The sequence below is a fragment of the Lichenostomus cassidix genome, unplaced genomic scaffold (genome assembly GCF_008360975.1).
Source record: "Lichenostomus cassidix isolate B80296 unplaced genomic scaffold, HeHo_3.0 HiC_scaffold_43, whole genome shotgun sequence".
Lineage (NCBI taxonomy): Eukaryota > Metazoa > Chordata > Aves > Passeriformes > Meliphagidae > Lichenostomus > Lichenostomus cassidix.
Genome location: NW_028147635.1, coordinates 2,737,627 through 2,757,900, shown reverse-complemented (window position 1 = coordinate 2,757,900; position 20,274 = coordinate 2,737,627). Strand labels below are relative to the sequence as shown.

At 50.8% G+C, this 20,274-nt stretch overlaps 1 protein-coding gene across 1 annotated transcript in view; it reads right to left on the bottom strand.

Moving 5' to 3' along the window:
* The window catches only part of LOC146421167 (uncharacterized), a 230,781-nt gene extending 212,086 nt beyond the window's left edge, over window positions 1–18,695 (bottom strand). Inside the window, 1 exon segment of the mRNA XM_085047706.1 lies at window positions 18,550–18,695. Within this exon segment, the coding sequence (XP_084903832.1) occupies window positions 18,550–18,654 (105 nt within the window). The 5' untranslated portion in view covers window positions 18,655–18,695.
* Window positions 18,696–20,274: the final 1,579 nt, after the last annotated feature.

The window sequence follows — 20,274 nt, the reverse complement described above, 5'->3', positions numbered from 1 at the left end:
CTCTTGCCAGCTGCCCTTGCCCACCTGCACACAGAGCCTCCCCCAGGCAGGGCCCTGCAGACAGGCAGGTTTCTGTAGGGCCAGGCGAGTGCACAGAGGGTGGGATGGGCTCTGTGAGCGCTGACAGGGACAAGGCTCCTCTCAGGAGGAACATGTGCAGCACAGGGAGATGATGAGGGAAGGAGAGGGAGCTGAACAGAGCAGTGCTGTGGGCAGGAGGACACTGTTGGTGTGTGGGAGGTGCCGTGCACAGCTGGGGACAGGGAACACTGTCCTGAGTGCCAGGCTGTCCCTGCCCTGCCCTCTCAGGCACAGCACCACAACATCTTCTCTTGTTTCTGCATTCCTCTGATACTGTCACTGTTATCTGGTGCTCTCAGGGAGGCTCTGGGGTTTGCTGCAGCTGAGGCAGGCACTGCCCTTCGGATTCCTCCCAGGCAGCTGTGTCCATGGGAATGGGCTGTCCAAGCTTCCCTGTGACCTGTGGGGCTGTGGGCAAAGCAGTCCATGGGAAAGAGGAAGGAGCTGAGCTTCCCTCCCTGAGATGCCATCATGAGCACACCTGGGGATCTCCTTGCTGTGTCCTTCCAAGCTCTGAGCTTCCCTCCTGGGTGCAAATTTGTGCCAGAGCCTCTTAGAGTTCCCTGAATGCCCCACAGGGAAGTGCAGAGATGCCACAAGTGAGGAAATGCTGTTGGGTTTGCCAAGGGAACAGTGAGTGTCCTTGGCAGGAGGAGGGGCTGAGACCTTGCTGAGAGACCTTTGGAGAGGGTGAGACATTCAGTGATCCCTCTGCTCTCAGCAGGGTCTGGTTTCTTCCCAGGGTGACAGGGAAGTGTGATTGTGCTCTGATTGCAGCCAAAGGTGCAAACCCAGGGCAGTTGGGAACAAGCCCATCCAGCCCCTCACCTTGCCCTGAGCCTCAGGGAATCCCTTTGCCTCTCACATCTCTCAGTGTCAAACTCTGAGTATAGCAGAAACGCTGGGGATTTCTGACCTCAGAGAACCAGGAATGATGTGTGGGTATGAAAACATTCCTTAAAACACCCTCCTGCTATCCTGTGGAACTGTGAGTGAAAATGCTTCCAAGCTTTTCTGCATTAGGAGGGATTGCCCTGACAAATCCTGAATATTCAGCCTTGTCCCTCTGCCCCATGGCCACAATCCCAGGGCAGCAGGGCAGGGATGGCTCCTGGAGAGCCCCACGCACAGGCCTGGCTGCTCATGGCACACTCAGACAGCACCAGTGCAGCTCAGGCAGGGACTTGGATGAAGGTTTTCCCAGAGAAGGAACAAGGGTGGATGAGTCCCAGCTGGACAGTCTGCAGGGAATGGCACAGCTTTGGCTCAAAGCAGCCTCTCCTGACTTGTCACTGTCCTTTTCTCCATCAACAGGTCCCCATGGCCAGATACAGCAAATGTCCAACAGCAGCTCCATGACCCACTTCCTCCTCCTGGCATTCACAGACACGCGGCAGCTGCAGCTCCTGCACTTCTGCCTCTTGCTGGGCATCTCCCTGGCTGCCCTCCTGGCCAACAGCCTCATCACCAGTGCTGTAGCCTGTGGCCACCACCTGCACACCCCATGTTCTTCTTCCTGCTCAACCTGGCCCTCACTGACCTGGGCTCCATCTGCACCACTGTCCCCAAAGCTATGCACAATTCCCTCTGGGACACCAGGGACATCTCCTATGTAGCATGTGCTGCCCAAATTTATTTTTTTCCTCATTTCTGCAGAGGATTACCTCTTCACCATCATGTGTTATGACTGCTCTGTTAATTCCAGACTCCGTCTGCACACCCCTGCACTGTGGGACCCTCCTGGACAGCAGAGCTTGTGCCCACATGGCAGCAGCTGCCTGGGCCAGTGGCTTTCTCACTGCTCTGCTGCACACAGCCAATACATTTTTCCTGCCCCTGTGCCAGGGCAATGCCCTGGGCCAGTTCTTCTGTGAAGTGCCCCACATCCTCAAGCTCTCCTGTTCACACTCCAGCCTCAGGGAACTTTGGCTCATGGTCATTAGTGCTTGGATAACTTCTGGCTGTTTTGTGTTCATTGTTTTCTCCTATGTGCAGATGTTCAGGGCTGTGCTGAGGATCCCCTCTGAGCAGGGACAGCACAAAGCCTTTTCCACATGCCTCCCTCACCTGGCCGTGGTCTCCCTGGTTATCAGCACTGCCATGTTTGCCCTTGGTGCTGCAGAAAGCTCAGGGCAGCTGGGAGAGCTTGGAGGGAGCTGGGCTGGATTGAGAGAAGCGGGCAGAGAAACCCATCAGTGTCCATCTCAGCCTGTGTGAGCGTGCAGGGGGAGGACTGAGCCCAGGGCTTGTGGGGCAGAGCCAGGGCCTGGGGAAGGGATGGAAAACAGGCAAGTGCCCGACAGAGGAGGCTGCTCTGTGCCCTGCCTATTTAATCACAGACGGTTTGAAAACTTCAATCAGATTATTCCTAGAGGCTTGACTTGTTAAGGTATTTTGAATGTTAATGAGCCCTCAAGCACTGAATTCCTGAAGATCTGAAGGCTGAACAAGCCTCTGGAGAGGTAAAATTCAGCAGCAACCTCCAAGTTGCTGAGGATGTCAGCAGTCCCACTGAAGCCATCCCTGCCAAGAGACTGTGGGGGCAATGAGCAGACAAGGAGAACATCCCTGGGGCTGAGGAAGCAGAACTCAGAGGCACCACCGGGTCCAGGTGGGAAAATGAACTGTGGAATGTGACTGTGAAAGCCCTGCCTGGGCTGTGCCAAGCACGACAGCCAAGCCCTGACTCCCATGCCCTGGGAATGGGGGTCTGTGGCCTCACAGGATGCTTGTGGCTCTCCTGGGAGCAGTGGAATGTGGGCTGTGGAATGGTGAGTGCAGGTGTAAGGCCCCAAACAACTCTCCCAATGAGACCTTTGAAAGGAATTGCAGTTGTTTGTGGACTCTGAGTAGAAGGCAATATTCCTATGGGAACAATCCCTGGATAGAAGGAAATGTGGTGGTGCAATCCCAATTCTGGCCATGGGTGCCTGGAGGAGAAGGACAGTTCTTTTCCTCAGGAAGGAAAGCAGGGAGCCCCAGTGTTTCAGTGGCAGATGAGAAGTGACTCTCAGCATGTCAAGGTTGGCTGGAGAAGTCAGGCAGCCCCTGGGAGGCCTAACCAGGCAGACCTGTGCCATGTTCCCTTGGTTTTAGGGGGCACTGTAGTGTCACAATGCCCCCTTGGTTCCATAGGGGTTCACAGTGTCAGAATGGTCTTCTTTGGTTCCACAGTGTCACAATTAAGCATTCATTACATGAAGCCACACTGTGTCACCATGGAGCTTTGGTTCCATGCAGTCCTGCAGTGTCACAATGGCCCCTTGGTTCCATGGGACCCCACAGTGTCACAATGTTCTCTTGGTTCCACAGGGCCCTGCACTGTCACAATGTCTCCCTGGTTCCTTGAGGTTGTGAAGTGTCTCAATATTCTCTCCATGGTTCCATGAGGCCTTGCAATGTCACAATGGACCTTCAGCTCCACAGGGTCTCACAGAGTCACAATGGTCTCCTGTGGTTCTGCAGTGTCACAATGGACTCTTGGTTCTTTATGGTGCTGCACTGTCCCAGTGGCCTCTTAGTTTGATGAGGTCCTGTAGGGTCACAATGGCCCCTTTGCTTCCATGAGGCCCAGCAGTGTCAAATTGCCCCTTGGTTCCACAAGCCCTGCAGTGTCACAATGGTCCCTTGGTTCCATGGAGCCACACACAGTCACAGTGGTCCCCTTGGTTCCATGAGGCCCTGCAATGTCACAGTGGTCTCCATGATTCCATGAGGCTCAGCAGTGTCACAATGGTCCCTCATTCCCACAAGGCCCCACAGTGTCACAATGGTCTCCTTAGTTCCATGGGGCCCTGGGGTGGTGCATTCCTCCCTCCCCTTCTCAGGCTGCCCTGCGATCTGAGAAATGCTCGTTAGGCCTCAGCCTTGGCCAACAGCCCCTGGGCTCAGCTCCTCTGCAGCTGATCACAAACACTGTCTGCTCCCAGGCACTGCTGCTGTCCAACCAGCTCCTGCTTTCTTTAGGAGCAGCCTTGGGAACTGTTTTCCTTCCCTCAGTGGCACAACATCCCTGTTCTCACAGTGTCAGAGAAAGCTGTTGATGCGAAGTGCAGCCAGGATGAAACATTGCAGTGACTAAAGCCCATGTCTTGGGGCCCTATCAACAGGGCTCCAAAAGGAGCCCCTTGGAGCTCTCCTGGAGCACTGAGCTCCCTCTGAGTGGGGCCTCTCCGAGCCGGGAACTCTCCCGTTTGCTGCACTCGGGGCATCCCCGAACAACGAGGGACCCTGGGCCGATCCCCCCACTCCTCCAGGCTCAACCCTTCGCCTGCTGGGGAGATGCAAAAGCATCTGCAGTGAGCATTTCCCTGCTCTCCAGGGCAATGTCTGACAGCTCCCTGGCACTGCCTCTTTCTGTCTGTGTGCACACACGTGTGCCTGTGCTCTGGAAATGGGGGAGAAATGCTGCTCTGGGAGGTGTTGAAGTGCCTTGGATATCTGAGTGAGTTAGGCCTGTAAGTGAGGTTCAGTCATAAGGTATGAGCTAAGTGAAATGCTGCTAGGGGTTGTTCTTTTGCTAAGTTGGTAAATTTAAGGTGTAAGTTCAGGTTAAGGCAGAAGTTATGTTCTGTTAAGTTTGAGGGCTGTTAAGCTTTTAGGCCATATTCCTTTTATCCTTGCCCTCACTGTTCTTTTGTCACACACACCTAAACACACACACACACACACACACACACCATGCCAATTCTCAGTTCATTTCTGGTTTGATTGCCTGGATTTGCTTGCTTTTGTGGTTGCTTTTTCCCCTGGTGTGCCTGAACTGTGCAGTCAGGAGCAGAGTGACTCTTGCCAAGAAACTTTGTTGTGCTGTCGCTTAATATTAAATCTGGTTTTTCCTGATCCCTTGCTGGGGAGTTTTTAAGTGCTCTCAAGGTCTGGTTCGTAAGAGGGTGAAGGAGCCCTGGGCCAGGCTCTCACCCTGAGGACACAGGGACACTGCCGGGGGGTCCCTGTCCCCCTGTCCCACCCGCCAGGGCTCTGTCCCCCCTGTCCCTGTGTCAGGCTCTGGGGGTTGATCTGGTGGAACATCCTCTGGGGGAGGCTGTGGCACTGGGGGGCAGGGGGGACCTGGGGGGACAGGGGACCCTGCTGTGCACGAGCAGCATTGGACTTGTCTGGGGGAACTGTGAGGGGGGCTGGGGCAGAGTGACCTTTGCAGTTATGTCACACAGCCACCCTCTGTTGTCATAGCCCACTCTGTGATGTCACAGGCAACTCTGCGATTTCACACAGCCATTCCATGGCCACATAAAGCTGTCCTGTTAGGTCACAGTACATTCGATGATGTCACATAACCACCCTGTGGTGTCACACAGTCTACTCTCTGACCTGACAGCCTGCTGTATGATGTCATTCAGCTACACTGTGATGTCACAGCCTGCTTTTTGATGTAACACAACCAATCACTTATGCCACAGACCACTCTATGATGTCGCATATCACACCGTCCTCTGGGATGTCACAGCCTACTCTGTGGTGTCACAAACCAGTCAGTAATGTCACACAGCCCATTCTGTGGTGTCATACAGCCACTCGATGATGTTACACAGCTCACTCTGTAACTGCACAGCTTGCTTATGTGATGAGGCCTCCAAAATCCATCTTGGGAGATTTTTTGGTCTTCTCCATGGTTTTTGAGAAAGGAAAAATATTGGTCAAAATGCAAGGAAAATGGAGTGTCATTTTTTCCCAAAGTTTGCAGTAACAGAGGAAGGGTCAATATCTTTAAACTAAATGAGAGTGGATTTACATTTGTTATAAGGAGGGAATATTTTACAATGAGATTGGCACAAAACTTCAAGTATTTTTCGTGTGAAGTTGCTGCCCCATCCCAGGAATTGTCCAAGGACAGGAGCTTTGTGCAACCTGACATAATGAAACCCCTCTCCTCCCCAAGGATGGAATTCCTGTTGTGTTGGTTCTCTGATGTGCTGGGTGACCTCAAAACACTCCTGGCCAGAATGTCAGCTGAGGGCCAAGCAGGCTGCTGCAGTGGCAGTGACTTCACAGCCATCACTATTGCAGCCATGTCCCCTGGGCCTGGCTCTCCCCATTCCATGAGCTCCTGTTCTGTCACCAATGGTCTCCTGAGTTCCAACGAGGCCCCACAGTGTCACAGTGTCCCCTTCATTCCATGAGGTTCTGTAGTGTCACGATGCACTCCTGGGTTCCATGAGGCCCCACTGTATCACAATGACCCCTTGGTTCCATGAGGTGCCACAGAGTCACAATGGTCTCCCTTCATCTATGAGGCCCTGCAGTGTCACTTTGGTCTCCATGGTTCCATGTGGCCCCAAAGTGTCACAATGATCTCTGTGATTCCATTGGGAACACAAAAGCTTTGCATAAACATTGAACAACACCTGCTTAACACACCTGGGAACATCTGTTTGTATTCAAAAGAGGGGTTAAAGGTGAGAATGGCACCATCAACTTCCATCTGCAACTGAGATCAAGGGAAAGGACAGGGACAGAGAACTGTGCATCAAGACTCAGATAATTCTGCTTACAGAGATCACTTCTGCTCACATTGTCCCTTGTAGAAAGGTGACATCATCAGAGGCAGCCTGTACTGAGCATGTGGCTCCTGAGTGGGGTTTGTTGTTTAGGAAACCTGCTCAGGCTTCTCAATTCTTTCCTCACAAACAGGAAAACTCCTCCTGGGCCTGTGTGCAGGCAGAGCCCTGAGGAGAGCAGGTGGGACATGGAGCAATGGGCTGGGACAGCCAGCTGCAGAGCTCAGGGGACAAGTTTGTGATGCAGGGAACAGGGATGTCAGTGCCAGGTGGGCAATGTCAGCCATGGTGAGGTTGGGGGTGAGGAGCAGGTTGTCCCAACAGGGTCAGCCCTCAAGGGGCTCATTCTTCTATGTGTCCATCCTTTCTTAGGGGACATTCAACATTAAGACCATGTGGAGAATGTTTCTAACACCTCTTCTCTGAACTGAAAAAAACCACCCAAAAAAACCCCTTGGATTAAAAAAAAAAAAAAAAGTGAGTTGCACTTTGCAATTTCCCTACCTAAAAAGAACACCAAAGTGACTCCAATGAGCTGTACAAACCCTGAGCACTTGAAGACAATGGAAGGAAGACAAAGAGCTCCCGAGGGCTTTCTGTATTTTAATGAGCCCCACGGTGGATTTGGGGCTGAGTCTGTGACCCTCAGGGACTTCCACAAGGTGGAAGAAGCTGCTCAAGGAGTCAGAAGCAAAACTCCAAGTCCCTTGGAGCATCAATGAGCCCCACTGAGGGCAGAGACTGCCAAAGGCTCCCCAGGGACTCGTGAGAGCAGATCTTTGGGGCCAGGATTGCAGGGAGCCAAAGGCTCTGAGCAGGGAACTGGAATGCTGAGAGAAGCCTGGGTTGGTTGGAGGAAGCAGAAAGGCCAAGGCCTGAGCCCAGCGACCAGTTTGTGGGTGATTGTTGCTGTACTCCAGAATTCCCCTGGAAAACCCCTGGGGAAGCCAAGGGAGGAGCAGCTGGGAAGGGCTGGCAATGCTGCTGCTGCTCCTGCTGGGAGCCCCGGCTGGGCCAGGCTGGCACCCACTGTGCTGCGGTTCCTGCCAAATCCCAACACACAGCACCACACCAAAAGGATGAACCTCCTTTTTCTTTATTGCCTCAAGGCTCATGAGGAATAATCCAGTTATATAATACCCAAAAACCCACTCAGGAACAGGTTTCCCCTCCCTTCATCATCCCCAACCTTTGGCTGTCTCATTCCAGACCCTGCCCCACACTCCCAATCCCCACCCCAACACATCACACCCCTCCTGGACATCAAGACCCCCTTCCCAAGCCCTATTTCCACCCTTCCACCCCTCCAATTCCCATCCCACCCATCCTGCCCCACGCAATGCCCATCTCACCCCTCTGGAACTGCATCCCACTTTGCCCAATCCCCTTCCAATGTCATCCCACCCTGAGGGGCTGTGGAATTGCGTAATTTTGTGACGAGCGGCAAGAGAGAGAGCAAGCGACACGGCCCAGTGTGGGTCAGAAAGCAAGCTCCATTTTATTTCACCAAATGAGAAACTTATATCCTGTTACAGATGTTTCTAATTATAGTTACACACGTATCTTCAGTCTGTTCTCACATAATCAGGGTTTTTCCTGATGACTCCCTTATTCTTTTCTCATAACACTTCTGACTCCCTATCTTATCTCATAACATTTTTCTTACAGCCTAGAAACACACAGCTGTGTTCCCAGGTTTTAGCTTCTCATGACACTTTACTAGGATTTTTACTGAGGCCTGCCTATGCTGAGGTTTTGTTCAGGCCTACTCAGCTAACACAATTTTTGCTGGAAAACTGTGTTTTCCAACAAATTCACCCATTTCGTTTGTGAGAACAGACATTGTCTGTTGTCAGATTAATTTGCTTTGTTATAAATACTTTTTATTACTACAATTATTATAAATTTACTTAAGGAAATATCACTAGTTATTTAGTTATTTTGCCATGGTTCAGGAACTGCTATTGCTGGAAACATTCACTTCACAGTTAAAGCTTGGAGAACTTTTCCCGGGTAAGGACTCCAAGTTTACCTGGAAGAAGGTTTGGCTTTTATAAACTCAATTTGGTAAGTTAAAATTACTTGATCACATTTTGGTGCAGAACACTTGGGACTCATGGCATATTTCCCAGCTAGTTAGGACTGAGGCTTGGCCAGAGCCTAGGCCCTAAGTAGGAGGGTTTTCTTAGAACATCTTATAAACAAGCTTTGATTAATATCAATAAGGAAAGTGTCTTAACATGTTACTATTTTTGCAGATAACTATATAAGGTGAGGTGAAATACTTGAAAACAGTGGACATTATCATTTGACTTTAACTAAGGAAGATAAAACTGCAAAGGCTTTTGTGAATAATAATATAAACTAACAAATTTAAAACTTAAAATTAATATTACTGAAAATGAATAAAGCTTAATTTTAACAAATTGGATTTAAAACTAATAGGACTTAACTATAATGGAATTTAAAATTAATATCACTTTAACAAAACTTAACTATAACAGAATTTAAAACTTAACAGAATTTAACATTAACATCACTTAATATTACTTAATAGAATTCAACCTTAATAGAATTTAAAACTTAATAGAATTTAAATTCAATATTACTTAACTTTAACAGAATCTATACTTAACCAAAGGCACTTAACAGGTAGCTTAAACTATTCAGTAGAACTTTACTCATAGGTTTCATTCACACATCAAAACTCTTAAGAAATCAAAACCACACTCTCAGCAGTTACAGGTTTCATCTACACATTAAAACACTCAAAAAGTAAACAACACTTTCAGCAGGCCTGCAGTATTCACACATACACACAAACACTATCTTAAGCCCCACTTTAGCAAAATTCAGCTTTTGTTCATGGCTTTAGCAATCAAAGTGTTATTTTTTATCAGGATAATATATTGTTACAATGCTTCTTTATCAGTAAAAGGCTGGAATTAAGTTTTTTGGTCTCAGTGTCAGTGCAGCCGGGCTGAAGGAAGAGCCGATCTGCTCCATGTGCCTGGACATTTTCAGGGAGTTTTGGTTGCTGAGCTGCAGCAGGTGGTGAAGGTATGCCAGGACAAGTGCTTACGGAAGGAGCCAAGCTCAGAGACATTTCCCTGGAACTCTAGAAAGGCTGAAAAGTCATGAAGCTGCACCGGATCAGCCATAGCAAGGCTGTGCTGCTGGTCAACACATGGCAATGGGTGTTTCACCCGACAAAGTGAATAATTAGAGGTCTTGGGGAGAACAGCTGGAGAGCGTGTTCAAAGATCTGTATCTGCAGCTAGAGAGCAAAAGGGAAGAACTCCTGAAAGTTCTTCATGACTATGAGGAGAAACAACTCCATTCCGGTATCAGACTGTTGTTTACTGCTGGCAACGCGGAGCGCTGCCTTTCTCCCAGTGGTGGCAGCGAGGGAGAGCTATGATTCCCCCCTCCCCTAGCAGGGGGGGCTCCCCCAGCTGTGCAGCTGCCAAAGTCTTTTGCATGTTAAAAGCAGCACGGCAACTCTCAGGTTTCTCTCTGCTCTCTGTGGCTGCTACTTTTTCTGTTGTTACGTCTGCAACTTTTCTCTCTGCTGCATTATGCTGTAAGCAGGTCACCACTTCACGGTTTGCTAAGTTTTATTGCGGTTTTATCACCATCTATCACTTCGTTAAACAAACAGTTACCAAACTTCTGCCACTGTCTTTCATCAAAGATCGTATCAGGATTAACAAAAAATCCTCTGGCTTCCCCTGTTGCAATTAAAGCGGCTAATTGCCTTAAAGCATATTTGCTTACTCCCCGCTTTCGTAGAAAGCATAATAATAAATCTTGGGCTACCTCCGTTTCCATTTTGGTCCAGCTGGGTTTAAAGTACCTTGGTCGCCGCCGTCGTCTCTCTATCTTCTGCGGTCGCCAAATGCAGCTTTTCTGAGGTTATAGCCCTTACGGAAGCGGGTCTTGTTCGGCCCGAGCCCTCGGATCACCCTCCTACCAGGGGTGATGACCTTGGCTCACTGGTGCTGCTCCAGTACCTCTCCGTTCTCACCGCTGTCTGGAGCAGGGCTGTAAACTCTGCTGCCAGTGTCCGTGGTCGTCGCTTCTCGGAGCAGGGTCCTAAGTCCTGCTATCTGTGTCTCTGTATCACGTCGGGGTCACCATTTGACGAGCGGCAAGAGAGAGCAAGCGACACGGCCCAATGTGGGTCAGAAAACAAGCTCCACTTTGTTTCACCAAACGAGAAACTTATATACTGTTACAGATGTTTCTAATTATAATTACACACGTATCTTCAGTCTGTTCTCACATAATCAGGGTTCTTCCTGATGACTCCCTTATTCTTTTCTCATAACACTTCTGACTCCCTATCTTATCTTATAACATTCTTCTCACAGTCTAGAAACACACAGCTGTGTTCCCAGGTTTTAGCTTCTCATGACACTTTACTAGGATTTTTACTGAGGCCTGCCTATGCTGAGGCTTTGTTCAGGCCTGCTCAACTAACACAATTTTTGCTGGAAAACTGTGTTTTCCAACAATTTTGGGCAGGGATTGAGCCATTTTGGGGTAAGATTGAGTACTTTCCAGTGGAATCGAGTGGTTTTGAGGTAATGGATGAACCCTCTTGGCTTTTCAAACACAAAATGGTGAAAGAAACTATACCATATATCCCTGAAGCACCAAATCATCCAGAATAGCTCCTGAACACCAAACACCCCTCCCAAATAGCAGTAAAACCATGAGGCTCTAGGTAATAAGGCTGGAGCAGAAGACAAAGCTCTTTCTACAGTTGGGGCTTGTGCAGGGCTTCTCTTACTGGTGGCTCCGTTGGTGGCTCCGTTGGTGCTGGGTCAAGCCAGAGCTCTGGGTGAAGCTCTTCCCACACTCGGGACACTCATAGGGCCTCTCCCCAGTGTGGATCCTCTGGTGGACGATCAGGTGAGAGCTCTGGCTGAAGCTCTTCCCACATTCCCCACACTCATAGGGTCTCTCCCCAGTGTGGATGCGCCGGTGGGTGATGAGGGTGGAGTTGTGCTTGAAGCCCTCCCTGCAGTCAGGGCAGCGGAAAGGCCTCTCCTCTGTGTGAATCAGCTGGTGCAGGAGGAGAGCTGAGCTGCTCTGAAACTTCTTCCCACACTCGGAACACTCATAGGGTCTCTCCCCAGTGTGGATGCGCCGGTGGGTGATGAGGTGGGAGTTTTGCTTGAAGCCCTTCCTGCAGTCAGGGCAGCGGAAAGGCCTCTCCTCAGTGTGAATCCGCTCATGGAGGAGGAGGCTGGAGCTGGTCTGAAACCTCTTCCCACACTCGGGACACTTGTAGGGCCTCTCCCCAGTATGGATCCGCTCATGGACGAGGAGAGCTGAGCTGGTCTGAAACCTCTTTCCACACTCGGGACACTTGTAGGGCCTCTCCCCAGTATGGATCTTCTGGTGGACAATCAGGGTGGAGTTGTCTCTGAAGCTCTTCCCACATTCCCCACACTCATAGGGCCTCTCCCCAGTGTGGATCCTCTGGTGGATGATCAGGCAGGAGCTCGTGATGAAGCTCTTCCCACATTCCCCACACTCATAGGGCCTCTCCCCAGTGTGGATCATCTGGTGGCGGATCAGGTGGGAGATCTGGTTGAAGCTCTTCCCACATTCCCCACACTCATAGGGCCGTTCCCCAGTGTGGATCCTCCGGTGGATGATCAGACGGGATCTCCTGGTGAAACTCATCCCACATTCCCCACACTTGTAGGGTCGTTCCCCAGTGTGGATCATCTGGTGGCGGATAAGGAGAGAGCTTGTCCTGAAGCTCTTCCCACATTCCAAGCACTTGTAGGGCTTCTCCCTGGTGTGAAGCTGCTCATGGGCCACCTGCTCATAGCTCTGGCTCGATTGCTGGCCAATTTCCTGGCACAGGGTGGGTCTTTGCTCCTCACAGCACCCTGGGCTTGGTTTGGAACCTCTCCTCGTGTGAGATCTCCAGGGCTTTTCCTCCCCATTGGATTCCTGCACCATGGAGTTGATCAAAATGGCCTCTTCCATGAGGTTCTTCAGGGAGGATTTGTCCTCCACGGTCTCCATTCCCAGCTCATTGCCTGGGGGAGGAAACACAAGGAGAGGATTTGGGATTTTCCTCTGTTCCAGAGGGAAGGGGAAGGAGATTCTCCCAATCCATCCCCAGCAGGACAGAGTCATCAGTAGGGTTGTTCTGCAGCCAGAGGCAATTCTGGGCTGGGAGATAGAAGAGAAGAGAGGGGGAAAGGGGCAGTGACTTCCTCCTCACCTGCCTGGCTGTCCTGGGGCATCTTCCTCTTCCTCACAGCCTTCTCCTCCATCCAGCCAAGGTCTGAGAATGGGAAATCCTGGTTTGAGGGAAAACATGGGGTGACTACATTGAGTTTGAATGTCACCCTTTCTGACTGCATCTCTAGAAGTCATTGTGGATCTGAGGTCCACGAAACCCTCCAGATCACAAAGATTCAGCACCAAAAACACTCCTAGCAGTTCCCTGTCTCTGGTCTGTCCACTTTGGGCTTCTTGGTTTCCCCCATCTGGGTTGCTGGGAGTCCTGTGTGTACTGTGGGTTCCTGTCTCCAGCATCCCCACTCTCCCCAGAATGCCGGGGGTCCCAGGAATCCCAGGGGTTCCCCCTCGCCAAGTTCCCCATTCTGGGGGTCTCCTCTCTCTGGAGTCCTGCTTAGGGAAGCCTGGGGTTTTGGGGGTCCCAGGGATCCTCTCTCCTGTCTCTCTCTGCAGGCTACTGGGGCTCTTGGTGGTCCCCCCTCTGGGGATCCCCATTTGTTAGAAACTGAAATAGTTCATGCCTCATACATTGATATAAAGTTTTGCTCATTAGAACAAAAACTGTATAAAGAAGCTACAATCAAAGAAGCCTCCCTGAAGATACCTGACTGGGACTTTGGACTGAAAGTCAAACTGCTGAGATTAGATAAAGGGAAACCTATTGTTCAGTCATCTCAGGCTGAGGGAAAGGAATGCATCCACAAAGGCCAAAGCCACCAGCTGCTCTGAGAATCATCCCTGGCTGAGTTTGGAGTGAGGGCAGAGCACAGCTCACAGAAGCCAGGTTTCTGTGAGCACAGCTCACCTCCAGCCGAGGTGGAGGAGGTTGGGGGTGCATGGTGTAACCTCTGGTCAGAGGCAATAAACACACATCCTCCGTTACACAAACTGTCCAGCTGTGGAACCCCCAACCCCACAAGCCACATCCATGGGACTTTCACGTGAGAGGCAGCTGAGGGGGAGTCACAATCCATCAAAGACCCCCCAAATGCTAGGCCTTGCACCACAGGAGTGCACATGATGCAAGCAGAGTCTGCTGCTAGAGACTGCCCCCTGCCCCGGGGGGACAAGCCTGGACATTGCCACCTGGCCTGAGTCCATATTAACCCATGGCATTCTGTGCTTTCGGGGGACCATCACCACCGAGAAGAGCAGCTGGAGAGGATCAATGCAACATTGTTGGGATCCATGGATGGTGATATTTTCTTTATTCTGTCTCTGTCACCCTCTTTCTGTCCCCCCCACCTCTCTTCCTACTTCTCTTTTCTCTCTTCTTCACTCTCTCTCTTTTATTTATGATCAAATAAAACTCATACTATTGACTGGCATATGGTCTCATTTGCACCTTAATTCAGGCAGAGCTATTTCCAAAGAACCTTAATATTTGGATCACAACACCAGGTCTACCCGTTAAAGTGAATGGGGAGTTTAGGGCATCAGGTCTACCAACTATAAACCAGTAAAAACCAGTAAATCCCAGTTTAAATCAGGAAAAGCACCTGGGTGGATGGCACCCCCTGCTGTGCAGTGACATCCCAGTTTAAACCAGTAGAAATCAGTATAGACCAGTTCAAACCAGTATAAACCAGTATGAATCAGTATAGCCCCAGTAAATCCCAGTTCCCTCCCCGTATAAACCAGTAAGCCTCCCAGGGACTTCCCAGTCCATCCCAGTAACTCCCATTGACCTCCCAGTATGGCCCAGTGACCCTCCCAGTTCAATCCAGTAACTCCCAGTCCCTCCCAGTACCAAACCAGTTCCTTCCCAGTATAAACCAGTAACCCCAAAATCCCATTTCTCCCCTTTTCCCTCCCTTTAAACCCCATTAACTCCCTCCCACTCCCTCCCAGTTTGTCCCAGTCCCTCCCAGTTTGTCCCAGTCCCTCCCACTATGTCCCAGTATATCCCAGTACCCCCAGTAAGGCGCCCATGGCCTCCCAGTAGTGCCTCAGTTTCTCCTCCTGCTGTCAGCACCACGCAGCATCAGGGGGGCGGAGCTTGAGCTGGCCGTGCTGGGAGAGGAACTGGGATGGACTGGGAGCACTGGGAGGGACTGGGAGGACACTGGGATGGACTGGGAGGGAGTGGGATGGAACTGGGATCTTACTGGGCAGTTACTGGTGTGCACTGGGAGCAATGGGAGTGGACTGGGAAGTTACTGGGATGGACTGGGAGGGACTGGGAATTGGTCTGTGGATACTAGGAAGGAACTGGGATGTACTGGGAGGGACTGGGAAATTACTGGCTGGCACTGGGAGGGACTGGGAAGTCACTGGTGGGCACTGGGGGAGAACTGGGATGGCATTGGGATAAACTGGGATGGACTGGGAAGTTCCTGGGCAGTTACTGGTGGGCACTGGGAGGAACTGGGAGGAACTGGGAGGGTGCTGGGGGATACTGGGAGCACTGGGATGTTACTTGGAGACACTGGGAGGGACTGGTGGCAACTGGGATGTACTGGGAAATGGTTTGTGGGCATTGGAAGGGACTGGGATGACACTGGGATATACTGGGAGGTTACTGGGAAGGCACTGGTGGCAACTGGGATGGACTGGGAAGGGGTTTGAGGGCACTGGGAGGGACTGGGATGGACTCGGAAGTTACTGGTGGGCACTGGGGGGTCACTGGGAACCACTGGGAGGGAACTGGGATGGATTGGGAGCACAGGGGGTGAACTGGGAAGGGATTTGTGGGGACTGGGAGGAACTGGGATGCACTGGGAGGGAACTGGGAACCACTGGGAGGGGGTTGGGATAATCTGAGAGCACTGGGAAGTTACTGGGCAGTTACTGGTGGGCACTGAGAAGGACTGGGATAAACTGGAAGAGACTGTGAGGGACTGGGAGGGGATTGGGACAAATTGGGATAAACTGGGAGAGACTGGGAAAGAACTGGGAACTTACTGGGCAGTTACTAGTCGGCACTGGGAGCACTGTGAGTGGACTGGGATATACTGGGAGGGAACTGGGATGTGATGGGAGGGGATTGGGATAAAATGGGAGCACTGGGAAGTTACTGGGCAGTTACTGGTTGGCACTGGGAGGCATTGGGATGAACTGGGATGTACTGGGAGGAGATTGAGAGGGACTGGGAAGGAACTGGGAGGGACTGGGATGGACTGGAAGGGAACTGGAACGTTACTGGGCAGTTACTGGTGGGCACTGGGAGTGACAGGGAGGGGATTGGGATAAACTGGGAGGGAACTGGGAAAGACTGGGAAGGACTGGGAGATTACTGGTTGGACTGGGAGGATACTAGGAAGGACTGGGAGGTTACTGGGATGGACTGGGAGGACACTGGCATGGACTGGGAGGACACTGGCATGGAACTGGGAGAGACTGGGAATTGGTTTGTGGATACTGGGGGTACTGGGAAGGACCTGGGATGGACTGGGAAGTTACTGGTTGGCACTGGGAGGATACTGGGAATGGACTGGGATGTACTGGGAGGGACTGGGAAATTACTAGGCAGTTACTGGCTGGCACTGGGAGGGACTGGGAAGTTACTGGTGGGCACTGGGGGAGAACTGGGATGGCATTGGGATAAACTGGGATGGACTGGGAAGTTCCTGGGCAGTTACTGGTGGGCACTGGGAGGAACTGGGAGGGCGCTGGGCGATACTGGGAGCACTGGGATGTTACTTGGAGACACTGGGAGGGACTGGTGGCAACTGGGATGTACTGGGAAATGGTTTGTGGGCACTGGAAGGGACTGGGAGGGGACTGGGATGACACTGGGATATACTGGGAGGTTACTGGGAAGGCACTGGTGGCAACTGGGATGGACTGGGAAGGGGTTTGAGGGCACTGGGAGGGACTGGGATGGACTGGGAGCACTGAGGTGAACTGGGAAGGGATTTGTGGGGACTGGGAGGAACTTGGATGCACTGGCAGGGAACCGGGATAAACTGGGAGGGGGTTGGGATAAACTGGGAGCACTGGGAAGTTACTGGGCAGTTACTGATGAGCACTGAGAAGGACTGGGATAAACTGGGAGAGACTGTGAGGGACTGGAAGGGGATTGGGACAAACTGGGATAAACTGGGAGAGACTAGGAAAGAACTGGGAACTTACTGGGCAGTTACTGGTCGGCACTTGGAGCTACTGTGAGTGGACTGGGATGTACTGGGAGAGAACTGGGATGTACTGGGAGGGAACTGGGATGTGACTGGGAGTGGATTGGGATAAACTAGGAGTGACTGGGAAGTTACTGGGCAGTTACTGGTTGGCACTGGGAGGCATTGGGATGAACTGGGATGTACTGGGAGGAGATTGAGAGGGACTGGGAAGGAACTGGGAGGGACTGGAATGGACTGGAGGGGAACTGGAACGTTACTGGGCAGTTACTGGTGGGCACTGGGAGCAGACTGGGAGGTTACTGGGAGCACTGGGATGTGACTGGGAGGGCACTGGTCGCAACTGGGATGTACTGGGAAGGGGTTTGAGGGCACTGGGAGGGACTGGGAAGTTACTGTGAATGGGGAATTTAGGGCATCAGGTCTACCCAGTATAAACCAGTAAATCCCAGTTTAAATCAGGAAAAGCACCTGGGTGGGTGGCACCCCCTGCTGTGCAGTGACATCCCAGTTTAAACCAGTAGAAACCAGTGTAGACCAGTTCAAACCAGTATAAACCAGTATGAACCACTATAGCCACAACAAATCCCAGTTCCCTCCCCGTATAAACCAGTAAGCCTCCCAGGGACTTCCCAGTCCATCCCAGTAACTCCCATTGACCTCCCAGTATGGCCCAGTGACCCTCCCAGTTCAATCCAGTAACTCCCAGTCCCTCCCAGTACCAAACCAGTTCCCTCTCAGTATAAACCAGTAACCCCAAATCCCCATTTTTCTTTTCCCTCCCTTTAAACCCCATTAACTCCCTCCCAGTCCTTCCCAGTTTGCCCCAGTCCATCCCAGTTTGTCCCAGTCCCTCCCAGTCCATTCCTAGTCCCTCCCAGTATGTCCCAGTATATCCCAGTACCCCCAGTAAGGTGCCCATGGCCTCCCAGTAGTGCCTCAGTTTCTCCTCACGCTGTCAGCACCACGCAGCATCAGGGGGACGGAGCTTGAGCTGGCTGTGCTGGGAGAGGAACTGGGATGGACTGGAAGCACTGGGAGGGGATTGGGATAAACTGAGAGGGAACTGGGACAAACTGGGAAGGACTGGGAGATTACTGGTTGGCACTGGGAGGACACTGGGATGGACTGGGAGGTTACTGGGAGGGACTGGGAATTGGTTTGTGGATACTGGGGGTACTGGGAAGGAACTGGGATGTACTGGGAAGTTACTGGTCAACACTGGGGGTATTGGGAAGGACTCAGAGTTTACTGGGATGTGACTGGGAGGGACTGGGCAGTTACTGGTGGGCACTGGGAGCTACTGGGAGTGGACTGGGATGTACTGGGAGGGGGCTGGGATACACTAGGAGGGACTGGGAAGTTACTGGGAGGTGACAGATGATACTGGGATATACTGGGAGGTTACTGGTGGGCATTGGGAGGGAACTGGGATGCACTGGGAGGGACTGGGAAGTTACTAGTGGGCACTAGGGGCTTACTGGGAGCACTGGGATGCACTGGGAGGTCACTGGGATGCACTGGGAGCACTGGGAGGTGGGGGGGATGTCCCAGGCCCGGCCTGTTCCATTCCCGCCGATGGGGGGGAGCAGCCATTCCCTCACCATTTCCTCTGCCGGGCGCGGGGCGATCCGGGACCTGCGGGCGGCACGGCGGCTCAGGGCGATCCCGGCCCCTCCCGGGGCTCTCCCGGGGCTCTCCCGGCCCATCCCGGTCCCGCTGCGATCCCCCCGCCCCTCCCAATCCCGGGACTCACCGGAGCGGCGGCGGCTGAGGGCGGCGCGGGGAATGCCGGGAATGGCGCCGCCGCTGTGCTTTACGGCGGTGTGGCGGGAGGGGTTGCGACGCGGCGGCGCCGCGCTTTACGGCGGTGTGGCGGGCTCTGTCAGCGGGGTGTTCGGGAAGGGAAAACATCTGGAAAACATCTGGAAAACACCTGGAAACGCCCGGAAAAAGCGGATTTCGACCGATTTCGATAAATCCAAGGGATGGAGACGAAACACCAGAGGATCCACGGGGCCATTCCCGAGGGAATTTGGATTTTTTCTTGTGGAAATTTGGGTTTTTCTCTTGCAAATTTGTTTTTTTCTCCTGGAAATTCGTTTTTTTTCTCCTGGAAATTTGGTTTCCTTTGAAATTTTCTTGTTTCTCCCGGGAATTTTTGACTGTTCCATTTAAACTAATGGAACTAAATTTTTGACAATAATTTGAACTAATTTTAACTAATAACTTTAACTAATTGTAACTATTTTTTTGACAATGCCATTTAAACTAATGCAACTCGAATTCATACAATAAAATACAGTTTAACACAATACAAGTTTAAATTCATACCATTTAAAACTAATACAAGTAAAGACAAATGAATGCAATCTGGATTATTTAAATTCATACAATTTAAAGTTAATGCAATTAAACAATATTTAATACCACTTAAATTTAAACTAACACAAGTTAAATGTATACAGTTAAATACAATTGAATCCCAAATCCTGGGAAATCATGGGATGGCCAAATAATGGGAAATCATGGGAAATCATGGATTGAACAAATCATGGGAAATTACAGATTGGTCAAATTGTGGGAAATCATGGGAAATCATGGATTGGCCAAATCATGGGAAATCAAGAACTGACCAAATCCTGGGAAATCATGGATTGGCCAAATAATGGGAAATCACGGGAAATAATGGATTGGCCAAATCATGGGAAATCATGGATTGCCAGGCTTCTGGCAACAGGTCAGGGTAGTAGCACCCCAAGACTCGGTCCTGTTCACAAGGTTCTTTGATATTTGGCCGATTAGTCTAATATGATTTAAAATACCATTTATTAGAGGCAGAAAATAACGAACATACAAACTTAGAACAGATTGACATACACACACAAAAAAAGGCATAATTGCAGAACTGTAACAGCTAAAATGCAATTATGGGGTAAATGCTTGCAAAAACTATAAAAATAGCTAAAATGCAAGTTAAGAAAGATACCTATAAGCTAGGCAGAATAATACAATTTAGGAAACCAATGATCTTACCAAAATCTCAAACCTTGACACCTTGAAAGAAAACCAGAAGGAAAAAAACCCCAAAGATCACTCACAATTTTCCACAGGGACACAACAGTTCAGAGCCTGCAATATTTCTTTCTCTTGAGGAAGAAAATGCTTCTGAGAACTGGCATGGGTGAGTTTACAGAATGATATATATATATATCTGCTCATTAACCAAGTATTAATACCATTATGATCTATGTATCTACTCACTGCTGAAACAGGTATTTACCTTTCCACATTCAGAATAATCCAGACAAGGCCACATCTGGCCATGT